Raw genomic sequence first — 16086 nt, 5'->3', positions numbered from 1 at the left:
TTAGCTTGTCAAATTAATCGTTTTGATATCTTTTAGTAAATTTGAACTCATGGTTAACGATGTCGATTTAATAGCGACAAATATATACCAGTCGATTAAATCTTACAAGAAAGATGGATTTGTATTGTAGCTTTTGAGAATTTTATCCATATTTTTTGCTTTATAAATAGTCGGAGTTATTAAGGATGATGGTCGGAGGGACAAATAAACCGATAAAAATGCTTATGAACTAATGACACTCCAACTTATAGAGTTAGGGGTCGTTTACCTAAATGCTTACTCGATAAGTGTTTACCAAGAAGAATCAACACTATGATTTATTTTGATGCATAAGATTTTAGTATATTAAAACATATTGAATGCAACAATTTAGTGGGTAAACGCTTACCTGGGTAAGAGTCGTCATCCTCACTTACCGGGTAAGACTCTACATCATTGTCATCGCTTCTATCCGGTAAGATTCTTGACCATTCTCATGTTCATCCGATGAGGAAATTTATCCGGTAGGTACTTACCAAGTAAGTGTTTAGTAAACGGCCTATTAGTGTCACAAACCATTTCCGGAATATGCAAACTCCAAAGATGATTTCTAGACTTATTAAGGTTAGGTGTCATTTTTAGAAATTTCATTAAAACTCAACAAGCAAACTTGTAGTTTACTCTTAATTTTATTTAATATTTTTATTATCCCTCTTCAATAATATAACGATGTCTTTCGTTGATCGATCGACAGATATGGTCGTCCTTTAACATGTCAAACATAAGATTTTGTAAGACGTACCAAAATTTAGGGCCTTCAACCTATGTAGTTGAAGGGTGGGGATATTTCTTTCATGTTAAATATTTTTTAATTAATATTTAATATATCAGATTAAAAAAACATATTTTTTTAAAGAAGAATACAAATATATAAAAAATAATAATAATAAATTATTTTATTTTAATCTTAAATTTCCATTAATATAACTTCTTCAATATCAACGTCATTTTGTATTTATTATAATTATTATTATATAACAATACCTCTTCTATATATTTTTATTACAACAATATTATTTTTTATAAATAAAACATAATACAACTTGAACTAATTTATATTTAAAGTTTTAATAAAAAACAACGGTTTATTATCTGAATTTTTTAAGATTACTAAAAAAACTGATGAGATTATTATTTAAATATTTCAAAACTTAAATAAGAATTAAATGATTATTCATTAAGTTTTAAAGTTGAAAAAATATGATGGATTATTTTCTGAATTTTTAAAGTTACAGAATGATTAATTATATATTTTATGAAAATACAAGTAAAAATAAAAATTAAGGATTAATATACGAATTTTTAAAGTTTTTCTTCGATTTTTATATGTATAAACCATACGACTATATACATATGGTTAAAATTTGTAAAATTATAGCAAAAATTGATATATTTATTTTCATAAATAACAAGGCGTATTGTGTTTCTAGTTTATTGATTTTAAATTTGATTGATATATAATATAAATACAAACTATAATTACTATAGACTAATAATTATTATTATGTATTAATTAAAAAATAAAAAAATGTAAAAGAGAGAGGTGAAATGATATCATTTTCAACTTTTACTTCGTTTAATGTTATTTATAAAGTTCAAAATTTCTTTATTGGTGTGAATTAGGCAGTTAGGTTCAGAAGATTATTAGTTGTTTAGGTGTTAATCAGCCAATTAAATTGTTTATTGGTTAGGTTTAAATTAATCAAATCTTGGTATATAGGTAACAACTAACAAGAACTTCAACCAAAAGGTGTTGCTCATTAGTTTGAGTTTGGCTTCAAATGTTAAAAGTACCAGGAGGTCCCAGGTTCAAATAAAAAAGAAATAAAAACCTCCTTGTAGCCACGGAGGTTCAAATGCGGTGACTCCGAGCTGTCTGCAAAGCATGTGGTCACATTCGAAGATTTATGACTTTTATTAGTATACATATACATACATTAGAAGTACGAAGCCCCAGGTTCAGAATTTCTAATCTAGTTATAAGTATGCGTTACTGAGATAATGATCGAGCAAGTTCATGGTAAAGTTTGAGCTCAAATGGTAACCGGGAACTCATCCAAGGCCCAAAGATCACCTGATCCTGACTCACACCCGAGTCCATCAAACTCAGTCGACTCATGCTCAAGACCTAAGAAACTCTCCAAGTTCAAGATTTGTTCACTGAGTTCGTACTGGTTTGTCGTTGGATGGTTGGGAAGACCACCGTAATCCATCATTAATGCATGTGGTGCGGGCAATTGTTCATACGCCATGGGATGAGTTGACTCGATGATGGTCTCGATTTGTCCTTTGAACTCGTATTCATCCATCAATTCAGGTGGAGGTGGCGGCAGTTCATGGTCTATTGGGTGGTGGGAGTCGGTGGCAGGCGGTGGCGTAGGTGGTGGCTGAGGGAAGTTGAGTTTGGCCTTATCACCTCGGATACGTGTGGCTGCTTCATCGTACGCTTTAGCAGCTTCTTCAGCTGTGTTGTATGTTCCAAGCCATACTCGAACCCCTTGTTGTGGGTCTCGGATTTCAGCCGCCCATTTGCCCCATGGTCGTCGGCGGATCCCTCTATAGAGGTTCTTTCGGAGTTTAGTTTTCTTCTCCATCGCTTTCGGAGTCTGTTTCTCGCTGCCTGAAGAATAACTCATTAAATTCAGCCATATTTGGTGCTCATTAATAGAAAGTTTTTCTACCATTCAAGAAATGAAGTGATTTTGTTTGGAACACTAGAAATCACAAAGGGATTGCAGCTTTTCCAATAAGACATGTTACTAAGCAGATTGAGGTTTTAAAAATACAATTGAGTTTTTTAGTAGAGTTTTAGATTAAGTTATTAAATATTAATATATTTACTTCAAAGTGTTAATTGTTTTTATTTTTCATGGATTTAATGTTAAAATTATTTAATAATTTATTACCAATAATTTTATATTTTCTTTGATATCGTTCAATATTTTAAGATAAGATTCTTCTTGTTCATCATGATTGAAGTACTTAGACTAATAATTTTATGTTTTTATAAAATCATTACACCAACCTATGCAATAATGAATATAAATCACGAGAATCTTATGTTAGAAAATTATCTACGGAAAAAGAAATACCATTTTAGCCTGTGACTTAAACAAAGTTTAGCTAAATAAACAGTATTAAAGTTTAAAAAAAGAAAAACGATCATGTATAATAAAGGTATACAAGAACGAATCTTAACCAATCCTAAGAAGACCGTGTTTTTTCAAGAAATACAAGGAGTTGTTTGACAGTTATTGAATGGTTTGATATAGAATAATTAAGTGGTCAGAATGATTAAGAGGCTCTCAGGATATAGTGGAAAATGAAATATAATTGTTTGATAATTGTTTACAATGAAATTAAGTGACTGAATGGTTAAGGGAGACTCATGATATAAAATCATTCAGAGAATTTTAGAATCATTAAGGGGTAGATCTTTTTTCTGTCAAACAATATTCACCTCTTAACAATTCAGATGCTATCTCTTAATAGAACTATTAAAAGGTAAACAAACAATCCGAAGAAAGTTTCAGGCTTAATTGGTCTATTTATACATCATACATCAGTATGGTATCATTACATAGCAGAAGTCAAAAAATAGCATATAATGTAATAAATGCTAGAGGTACTTTTGTCCCCTTAAAAATTATCGAAGCAATCAACTGTGACTTGAATTCAAAGTTTCACACGTTGAGGAATTTCATCCCAAATAAATTGATAAAAGTTTACTACGCTGTGTACTATCGTGGAAGATGGAAACAAATCACAGCTCAAAATATGACACCGTCTAAACCTCGTCAAAATCAGTCTAAAAAATTCCAAATCTAACGAACTTATAGAAAATACTGTCACGAACCACACATCAAACTTGCAAAATCAGTGTTTCATTCTTTAAAAATTTAAAGCAATAAACAAAAAAGCTCCGGTTCTGATTAATTAATTGAACACCTTCCTTGTACGAAGAAATCTCTTCGAAAAATTGACGTACGGCAGGATAATTCAGTTTTAATCAATAAAATTATTCGATAACTGCAGAAAATTTCACTTGTTTATCATGTACAACCTACAATTATCGTAGCCTAATTTTCACTATCAACACATAGAACGGCTGATTTTTTAATAGGTTAGGAAAAGAGAAAAATGGAGATGAATCTGAGAATCATCGAGGTATTCAATGACGAGATTCAATCTTCTTTCTATCGAAGCATCGCATTTTTCCATAACTAGTACGTGCATCTAATCAATATGATACTCACCTTGCTTGCGCTTCGAGGTATAGTCGTCGTTCCTGGTGGTACGGAGCAGAGATTGTGGCTTGATATCCCAGGCGAAAAGATCGTAGGTCTCGAACTCGTTCCAGAGATCATCTGAGGTCAGCTTCCGGCTTCGTTTTACGATCGGATCAACGTCGGAGATGACAGCTCCGCCACACATTTTTTGACGTTTGCTAGAGAGAGAAAATAACACAAACAAGAAGAAAGAGAAAATAGAATCGAATTGTAAGAGTATGGATTCGCGGTTGAGAAGAGTATTTATAGCGGAAGTCGTATGAAGTACAAAACGTCAAAGGTAAATTACATTTTTAGTACCTGTAGTTTGTTGAAATTTGCTATTTTTGTCCATGTAATTATGAAATTATGATTTTCATTTTCATAGTTATAAATTATCGTTGTTTTCATTTTTATTATTTACAATTTATTTCTGTTTTTCTCATTTTCCATTCATTTCTTTTTTCTCACTCATAGTTAAAGGTAGGAAATTTGTATTGGAGACGAAAATAACAAGAAATTACAAACCCTAGGGATGAAAACGGAAATTTCAAAATCATAGGGTTAAAATCGTAATTTCTGATAAACCATAGGGAGAAAAACGTAATTTAATTCAAAAATTAGTATTTACGTACAATTACAAAATATGTAAATACAATTACGGATTCCAACAAATAAACAAATCATTTCATTTTTTTTTATGAGCGTGAATTGACGAAAAGAACCTTGAACTTCAGATCAATTCTAAATATTTCAAAATTAACCGTCTGTTTGACTTATGTTGAGGAATGAAAATAACATGGAATGAATTTGCAATCCTCCGGTTTAACAATAAATGAAATTTTGAGCTTATGGGGAATGATTCCAATATATTATAGAAAACCAAACAGTTTCTTTTATTTTCATTCTTATTGACTACTGTCTCATACCTCTAACCAAACACCCCTTACAATTTTCTTCGGTTTGTCGAGTAGTAAAGTTCGGTTCATAAACATTCTTCAAATCGTCATAACCATTGTATTTTCAAAATTGTTGTAACCATCTTCAACGGCGAAGACGTTCTAGTTATCATGTAAATGGAATAGTGGTTTCATATAAGTAAAACCACGTGTTTATGTTTGTAATTTTAACCAAATTCGAATGTCTAGAATCCATTTGTCTAATCCTTTGTGGCCATGGAGGTTCAAATGTGGTGACTTCGGACTATCTGTAAAGCAGGTGGTCGTCCTAAGATTCAGGTTGATAAAAAAAAAGATAAAGTTAATCCTGAAAATCTAGTACTACTGTATAACGACTAATTTGACTCTTTGAACATTCAACTTGACAAACCATATAGCAATTTTGTTGAGAATATTCATGACTCGCAAACTGTAACATATATTAATAATGTCTTTTATTGTCATACGTCTTATATTTATCTAATTCGAATGTTACATGTGGAAAACAACCTGTATGCAATACGTATGTGACTCGTTAATTGCATTTTTTTTATACTAGTAAGTGTCTTATATTTAATCATACAAACTTTAGAGTTTCAATATATCGACCCTCTTTGAAAAATTGCTACTCATTTTATCAGATCTATCTTTTAAGGTCAGTTTTAAATGAAAAGACGATAAATTTGCAAAAATTTCCTGGATCATATATGATTACATGTGATATGCATACTTAATCATATAAAGTTAAGCATATGTTGCTTTGACCGCCACATAGCAAACGACCTTCCCCTGCGACCTCTGGTCACGTTCACCAAGTCGTTCACGTCCCTTATGTTTAATCATATATAATATACGGGGTCTCTAATTAGAGTTATTAGACAGTATCAAATGAGAATGAAATTAAAAGAAACTGTTTGGTTTTATATAATATAATGACTTCATTCCCCCATAAACCCAAATTTTCATTTCTGATTAAACTTTGGAGAATGAAAATTCATTCACATTTTCATTCCCTATTATTTTCATTTCTCATTCTGAACAAAACAACCCCCAAAATATTGTATAAAAGAAACATTATTAATTAGTAGAAGGGTACTCGCGCAATGCAACGAGATATATCGCGATTTTAATGTTTCATTTTATTTTTGTGGTCTCTGTCGATGTTATAATACGAATTTATGTGGTTTTGAGCAAACAATAATGTTTTTCTTAATAAAATATAAATTTGAAGATATCATAAAAACTAAAAAATTATATATATAAGTTCTCATTTTTTGTGTAATTTATTTAATTCAATTTTTATTATAATTTATTTTAGGTTTAATGACGAAATACTTTATTTTTGATTTAATAATATAATTTTTATAAATATAATAATTAAGTATTCTGTTAGAACTTAATAATTATTCTAATTATATTTTGGATATATTTAAAATGAGAATTTTATTTTGTATTTGATTATATTTATCTACAGTTAGTTACAAGACATAGAGTCCACTAAGCATATCTTGAGTTGGTGCGGAATTCCAATACGAAGCTTAATAAGTTGTACTCATGCACAATTTAGTTGTAATATTTAATTTTAAGTAATATACATCAATAAACAATCTTTTATGTATAAAAAATAGTTTTTACGAGTTTTTATCAAACACTTTATAATAAAGTATAAATCTCATTCACATTCCTTACTTAGAACCAGATCTCATCAATTATATCTATTTCCATTACTCACCCCTAATACCTTCAACAAAGCACTCCTTAGATTTCGAAGTTTGGGTTCAAGATTGTAATTGGTGTAAACTTGAGGGGCTATTGTGTAATTCCAGGATTTCTTTCATTATTACTTCTAAGGGGTTGTTTACCATACATTTATCCGGTAAGTGCTCACCGGTAATATCTAACACTAACATTTACTTACCGAGTAATATTTTAGTTTACTAAAACGACATTGTATGCAATAATTTATCCGGTAAACGCTTACCGTGGTAAGAGTGGTAGCCCTCACTTACTGGGTAAGACTTGGTCTTTGTCTCATTCTTACAAGGTAAGTTTTTGGTCTTTAACATATTCATCAAGTAAGGTAATGTGACTTGATAAGTGCTTACTCGGGCAAACATTTGGTAAACGGCCCCTAAGTGCTTATAGGGTAGTATTTATCGATATCACTATTTTACTTATTAAGTATGAGAAAAAACTAAAAATCTTACCCTTAAAAGGCATAAAATAAACCGAGAGCCTTACCCTCGTAAGGAAAGAAAAAGAACTCTTACCTGTAAATGCTTACCGGGTTTAAAACGTCTATCAATAATCCATTTTGATGACTGAAAATGTTATATGATAAGATAAGTCAAGGTACTTTTTTCTTGTCGATAAGTGCTTACACAATAAAATGTTTGGTAAATGGCTCCATTTAAAAAAGAACCTTATATTACATTTCAAATCCAGACGTTACCAACGTCCTTATGATAACTCCAATTCATTCGTAGTTGTCAGGGAGATCAATCGACCCACCGTTACCAAATTTAGTTGTTTTTGAAATATGATAAATTAACTACAAGGGTAGTGCTTGATTGTTTTGAGCTTGGTTTCAATGGTCAAAAGTACCAGGAGGTCAGAGGTTCAAATTTAAAGAGGAATAAAATCCCCTTGTGACCATGGAGGTTCAAATGTTGTGACTCCAGGTTATTTGCAAAACAAGTGGTTGCCCTGTGATTAGTTGGCTCGCATAGCGGATTGAATATTCAGGTTAATAAAAAAAATATGATAAATTGTTCAAAAGTGAAATAAATTGTTCAACAAAAAAAAAATGTCAACTTAAGCCCCCGGACTATTTGTTTGTGTCAACTCCGTCATATTTTTTTATTAACCTGGATATCCAACCCGCTATGCTAGCCGACTAATCCCAGGACGATCACCTGCTTTGCAGATAGCCCGGAGTCACCGCATTTTCATGCCGTTAAGTTGGTTTGTAAGCTTAACATATGATATTTTTTAAATAATTTTTTCTATTTAGTATTTTTTTAATACAAAACATTTTTTTTTATCATGTCTTTTTTTTAACACTTACATATTCATCTTTAATTTAACATTCCATCACTCATCAATCACCAACCATGATTACTGTTGGAATCCGACATCCGGCATCTATGACTGCGACTTACACCTACATGAATATGCCCCGACCATACACTTAACACGACCCACCATCATATTAATCACAAATGACCCGTTACCAACACGCATCATCCAGCACCCGTAAACTGTCCGTTTCTTCATTTGATTTCATCAGTTTTCAAAAATAAAATGCATAAAGTAAATGAAATTGAAAATTGAAACGAAAACAACATTAAATAAATTAGTAAAACAAAATCATAAATCATTAGCACAAAAAAAATGAATATTAAAATGGAAAACAAAAACATAGATAAATGAGAGATCCATCGGTTTTAGTTACAGAGGCGTCTGGATCTACATTTTGAAAGTGATCTACATTGTATGGATATGCGGGGTGTGGACCTATTAATCCCCGAGTGGGGTCCCGTCACCCGTGTATCCGCTCAACCAATTTTCGTAAGTAGAATTTCTTTTGGGGGTTAAAAAAGTACAGCCATGAAACTTTGAGGGTGCTCCGAACGTTAAAAAGTACAAGGAACATCAATCAAAAAACCGAAAAAGTCATTTGAAATCAATCAAAAATCAGAAAAAGCGTATGAAAATCAACCAAAAAAACTGAAAAAGTCTATCGAAATCAACCAGAACCATAAAAATCAACCTTTGAAACGGTGAAATGCAGCTAACAACACATCAGACGAACTCTTGGGTCCGCCACTGTGGATATGCTTATGTCGTAATAATCAGATGGGTAAAAATCAGTTATCCCAAATTTCCCTCTCATCCATGTACAACAATCACGTAAATACACATCAACAGAGAATAAAAACACCAGTTTAATAACTTTAGATTAAACAAAATAATTTTCTGTTTTTATATGATTGATGAGACAGAGAAGTTTGAGACAACATATTTTAACCTTAATAAGACAATCACTTATTTGAATGTCAGTTGAAGAACTGTAATTATTTAAAATACAAATAGATAAAGCGACTAACGAGAATTGTAAATAGTTTCGTTTCAACAAGTTTCAAGAATAATTATTTGAACCGTAAATAATCATATAAAACATTATTTATTGGACGAAACGACTAAAAGAACATTTTTATAATAAAAAAAGAGACATCATAAAATTGAAAGTAAAAGTTTATCAAATTAATGGGTCGTTTACTAAATACTTACCCGGTAAGTGTGGATTGAGTAACTTTCCTCACTTGATGAGTTGATGCACATGGCAAGGCTGGAAATCTTACTCGGTAAGAGCGATGATAGGGATAAAGAGTCTTACTCGGTAAGTGAAAGTGAAGACTCTTATCCGGGTAAGCGTTTATTGGATAAATTGTTGCATACAATACCACTTTAATATACTACAATCTTATTTGATAAAGTAGATAATAGTATTCACATTCAAACGACGTCACGTTACTTTTTTTTTTCTTTATTAAAGTTTGAAAAAAAAAAACAAGAAAATCAAAGTCCGTGGCCTGTGGAGTGGATGGTGAAATTAGATTCCAGAAGTGTCTGCCATCTTCCACAACAACCACACACATCACATGTTCCCTTCAAATCAAGACCTTTTACTGTTTGAATTCTATTTAAATAATATTAAAAAATATTAAAATTCATACGCGTAAAAAAGAATTACTATTTGAATTATATTTAAATAATATTAATATTGATACGCGTAAAAAAGAATTACTAATACTTTTTATTGATGCATTTGGCATTTGACAACAAATTTTAAAAACAAAATTTTTTTAAAAACTAACTTTTATATATAAAATACTGTTTATTGATGCATATTACTTAAAATTCAAGATACAAGTAATTTTGCGTAAATACAACTTATTAAAGCTCCATTTTAAAATTTGTGTAACTAACTTCAGATAAACATAATCAAATACAAGATAAACAATTAAACATTAATTTTAAATATATATAATTCAAATATAATTAGGATAATTATTGAGTTCTAACAGAATGTTTAATTATTATCTTCATAAAAATTATATTATTAAACCAAAAATAAAAAAATAATTAAGAAAATACATAAAAAGAAGAAATTTTTAAATAGTTAGTTTGGTATTGATATCAATATATTTTTTTTATCTTTATGACATTTTCATATTTATATTTTATTCAAGACTTAAAAACATTATCTTTTTTCTCAAAACCACATAAACTTGTATTATAAAATCGACTTAAACAAAAAAAAACAAAATGAAAACATTAAAATCATGATGTATCTCACTGTAATGTGCGTATACTATTCTAATTATATTATAAAGTTTTTGACAAAAAAATTAAAAATATTTTTTATTCATAAAGTATTTTTTATTGATGTATATTGCTTAAAATTTAATATTACAAGCAGAAAATACAAGAGTACATCTTATTAGAGCTTTATGTTTAAATTTGTATAACTAACTGCAGATACACATAATTAAATACATAAAAAATCTGAAACATAATAATATAATCATTGAGTCCTAACAAAATACTTAATTATTATGTTTAAAAAATATTTTATTAACTCAAAAATAAATTAGTTCGTTATTAAACTTCAATTAAATTATAATAAAAAATTTAATTAAAGAAATTATACAAAAACGAACTTTTAAATAGTTAATTTAATATTAATATCCCTTTTTTTTCAAAATTTTATAATATTTTTAAATTTGTATTTTATTTAAAAATAAAAACATTTTCTTTTTTCTCAAAACCATATAAAATCGTATTATAACATCGATAGAGTCAAAATATAAAACGAAACATTAAAATCAAGATATATATCTCGCTACATTGTACAATTATCTTCTAGTAAATAAAAAAAGTGTGTCTCTTCAACATTAAAAAAAGCCAACATTACATTAAAAAAAACATTCTTAATATTGTGATAATAATAAAATAATATATATATTTATTATTGTATTATTAATTTATATATAATTAGAAAAATTGAATAAAATATTAACATATATTTTAGAGCCTACTTTATTGACCTCAAAATATAAAAGCCAACATTTTGGATCTTTTTTTAGTGTTTTAATGTTGAGTTAGAGATATAACATCTCTGTTTTTGTGTTACTTTGGAGATGATCTAAATACAAGGACGTTCCAATCTTTTAGGAGGCCCTATTATATCTAAAACTTTTGATTACATTGCATAAATGAGATGACAAAGAATATATGTCAAGAATAAAAACGGGTTAAACCTAAAACGATTAACAATTTGAAACTAAACCTAAACCATTAATGATTTGAATCTAAAACCAAATAATTAATGGTTTGAACCTAAATAATTTCGGCTATAGTTTTACACATGTCGATAAACAGACCCTAAACACATGTAAATTTGGGCCCCAAAATTTCAAAGACCATGTTCAAAATCTCACATTTAACATGCTAAGGGACGACCCTGTCTAAATACAACCTTATATATTGTTAAATAAATTAATGTTTACTAATTTCCTCCTTAAATATATTTATATCAAAACTTATTTTTTACACCCTTCATACTAGAGATGGTCAAAACCGGTCCCTATCGGTCTTAATCAAGACAAAAGTCGGCGGTAACCGGTCCTGCCATAATCGAACCCGGTCCCGGTTCTGGTGAAATACCTTGTAACCGGTCAAGCTTACCGGTAACCGGTTAAGCTTACCGGTAACCGGTTAAAGAATCCGGTCCCTGTTCCGGTCCCGGCCAAAAAAAATATTTTTTTTTTCAAATTTTTGTTTATTAATAAATTTTTAATATCTTATTAATATGTTTGTAATATGTTATTTTTAATCTGTTTTATATAAATACGTTTTATTATAAATACGTTTAAATATATGTTTATATATATACATATATATATATATACGTTTAATTTTATAAATACGTTTTGTTATATATATATATATATATATATATATATATATATATATATACACGTTGACTTTTGTTGACCGGGCCAGGCCGAGCCGGTCCTATAACCGGTTACATAACCGGTTCCGGTCTTAACCGGTCTCGGTCCTAGAAAGCATTAAAATCCATAACCGGTTCATAACTGGCGGTCCACAACCGGTCCATACCGGTCCCGGGCCGGTTCCGGTCTCTCTCCGGTCCCGATTCCGGTCCTCCGGCGGTTACAGGTCGGGCCAGGCCGGGCCCATTTGGTCATCTCTACTTCATACATAATTTGACCTGATAATGACATAAAAAGTAGGGTTAAATGCATGAAATAGCAACCTACTTTCACAAAATTTCTTATTATAACATTCTACTTTTGTTTTTCTTTATTACAGCAATGTACTTTCAAATTATTTTTTATTAAGGCATTGTACTTTAAAAAATCTACCTATAATAACAATGGGTAACCTGTTACCTTTTAAACCGGTTAACTCTTTGACTTTTTTGCTTGTATGGCTTTAATAAGGTGATGTGGATGACACATCATTTTGATGACTTAACTAAAATTAAAATAAAAACATATTTCAAATTATTATTAGTGATTTTTATTTTTCATTGCTATTATCTAAAAAAACATTAACTTTTTTTTTTTTACTTTTTCTTATTAAGTTGCATTTAAATTAAATATTCTTAGAGTAAAATATTTATTAAATAAATATGCAACATTATTTTCGAGATATATTTTATTTGTAAAAAAGACAACTTTTCCTATTTTATGTTGTTCAAATAAATACATATATTTTAAAGTTCTCTTTAAAATATTAGCGAAATAAATTGTTATCTGCAATTTTTTAATATTGTTATATTAATAAATACTTCAAAAAAATCTAATTAATTTAATATATTTATACGTCAAGTAAAAAGTTTTTAAACAAATATAATATATTCGTCAAATAAAAATAATATTTTTTGGTAAAAAAGAACAATTCTTATTTTCCTTTTTTCAAAAATCATATATTTTTTTTAAAAATATTAACGAGATAAGTTGTGTTCTACTAGTTTTTATTGATATTAGTATATTAATGAATAATTTAGAATTTTTTAATTCATTTAATACATTTATTAAAAAAACATATAAAATATAATATTAAAATTAAAAATACAGTGTTTAATAAGAACTAGTAGATGCTATAATAAAATAATTTTGAAAGTACAATGATGTAGTAAGAAAGTCACATCACTATAGTACATGTGGACAGCCTACGTGGACAATGAGGTGRCATGRAAAYCTAGTATAATGGGTAAATTTAAATCGAAAGGTTACCCAATGCTATAATGGGTAAATTTTTCAAAGTACAATGTCCTAATAAAAAATAATTTGAAAGTACATTATTGTAATAAGAAAAACTGAAAGTACAATGCTATAATAAAGAAATTTATGAAAGTAGATTGCTATTTTATGTATTTTGCCTAAAAAGTATATATAATGTTCCCCTTCTCTCTCTCCTCTTAGCAAAGTAGGCTGAAGTCAAACTTGGTTCCTTTAAAAGAGGAAAAATTACACAAATAACCATCACCTTTTAGTCATTTTATAAAGTGGTTTCCTGGATAGCTACAGTTTCGCACCGATTTTAACTTTTCTGCAAAAAATCATCAAAATTTTAAAAAACTTTACAAAAAAAAGTTTTAGATATAAACTTCTTAATTATTAATACAAATCAATCTCAATCATCTGTATGGTCTGATGTTTATTTCATGATGCGGTTCTTAAGGGCATTGCTATTTACACGGGCATCTCCAACAGATTCCCTAAAATGAAGATTTTGGGGGAGTTTTGTTCCAACAGATTCCTCAAAACGGAGAAAGTATGAGAGAGAGAATGACGTTCTCTAAATTTGGAGATTTATCCAAAAATGATTACTTATAAAAGAGAAATGACTTTTTATTCATCCTACCAATGAGATCGTTTGAATTTGTATGTTTATATAAAAATAATAATATTTTATAAGTTATATTGAATATTTTAATACTATAATTAATTGTGCAATCTCCAAAATAAAGAATCGATTGAAGATGAAAGATAATTCTTTTTAGAGTTTGACTTTTGCTTCTTCATTTTCGAGAATCTATTGAAAATGTCGGGTGAATGCCACTTGGAAATTGTAACTGTCCTTAAAGTTTTAAATATCAAAATCAAAATCAAAATCAATCAATATAACACATTATATATATATATATATATATATGGTAGAGGTTCAAACGAGAACACATCTATTTTACGAGAACGCGAGAACATGTATATCACATGTGATAATACACTTGAAGGGACTTGGTGGTGTATGGATGTCGTGCCTTGCGACTTAGGTCGCACCAAAAGTCGTATGCGTCTATGATTTAGTATCATATGTGATAGTCTTGATAGATTATAGTATCACATTAATAACACATTTATCACATATGATAATACATGTGAGAGAGCTTAGTGGAGTAAAGGCGACTTGGCCTACAACTTAGATCACGTCAAAAGTCGTCCACGCCTTTGATTTAATATCACATATGTATTATATGTAATGGAATAATAGTATCACATGTGATTGTTTATGGTAAAAGAGTGTTCTCACGTTCTTGTAAAATGAAGGTGTTCTCGTTTGAACCATTCCCATATATATATATATATATATATATATATATATAGAGAGAGAGAGAGAGAGAGAGAGAGAGGCGGGTTACGTTGTAAACCGCTCAATTAAAAAATAAACTTTTATTTATTTTATTTTTTCATTTTCTAATATAAATTAATCTAATCTTGATAGTTAATCAAGAAAATGAATGGATGAGATTGGTTTATAAGATTTTCACAAATGAGGATGGTTTTCATTTGATCCCTCCTATATATATATATATATATATATATATATATATATATATAAAGATTATTTTAAAAGTGGTAAATATTTGAGAAGTAAAAAGTAATCTTAACCCTTCACACGATCAATATCGAATTTGACTGGTCAATAAGTGTAGTTTTGAATAGTAATAATTGCAAATAGATATGATAGTTTCGTAATTTTTACAAATAGATGACAAATAGATTCATATATGAATCTATGTGATTCAAATAATTAAGATATAATATAATTAATTTATATTTTATTTATATAATTACATTTTTATGTTTGTAAGTAATACTTCATAGAACAAAAAATAAAATAATAACAGTTAAAAAAATAAAACTAGTAAATGTAAAAAGTAATTATTCTTTGATCTCATTATTTACACTTTTTAATTTTTTTACAGTTTATATGATTTTCAATAATAATAATTTATTTACGCTAAATAAAAAATAATTATAAGAAGAATATCATATTTACTAAAATAAAATATATGAAAATGTAAAGTAATAATAAGAATACGATATTATAAACGGAAAAGTTTAAGAAAACATAACAAACTTTCTCATTTTGAATGATTTAGGGGCCGTTTACTAAACACTTACCCGATAAGTGTTTATCGGTAAAATTTAATAATATTATTTACTTATTGGGTAAGATTTTGGTCTACCAAAATGACATTGCATGCAATAATTTACCCGGTAAACGCTTACCGTGGTAAAAGTCGTCGTCCTCACTTACCGGGTAAGACTTTTGGTCCTTGTCTCGCTCTTATCCGGTAAGATTCTTAATCCTTACCATATTTATCCGGTAAGATAATGTTACTTGGTAAGTGTTTATCCAAGTAAGCGTTTGGTAAACGGCTTCTTAGTCTCCGAACTATTTTTTTGAAAGAAAAAACAATTAAATTTTCTTATTTTAAATGATTAAGTCCATAAACTGTT

The 16086-nt window shown here is 28.9% G+C and overlaps 1 protein-coding gene across 1 annotated transcript; it reads right to left on the bottom strand.

The window, feature by feature from the left end:
• Window positions 1-1929: 1929 nt before the first annotated feature.
• Window positions 1930-4532, bottom strand: LOC112529720 (ethylene-responsive transcription factor RAP2-3-like). Its single transcript, XM_025141090.1, has 2 exons — window positions 4296-4532; window positions 1930-2659 (listed from the first exon to the last, which is right to left on the bottom strand). Exons 1-2 carry the CDS (start codon window positions 4471-4473, stop codon window positions 2073-2075), a joined length of 765 nt encoding a protein of 254 aa, XP_024996858.1. The 5' UTR covers window positions 4474-4532; the 3' UTR covers window positions 1930-2072.
• Window positions 4533-16086: the final 11554 nt, after the last annotated feature.

The sequence above is a fragment of the Cynara cardunculus genome (assembly GCF_001531365.2).
Source record: "Cynara cardunculus var. scolymus isolate 2C chromosome LG 16, CcrdV1, whole genome shotgun sequence".
Taxonomy (NCBI): domain Eukaryota; kingdom Viridiplantae; phylum Streptophyta; class Magnoliopsida; order Asterales; family Asteraceae; genus Cynara; species Cynara cardunculus.
The sequence above is the reverse complement of the archived record's forward strand: the minus strand, read 5'-3'. Positions and strand labels throughout refer to the sequence as shown.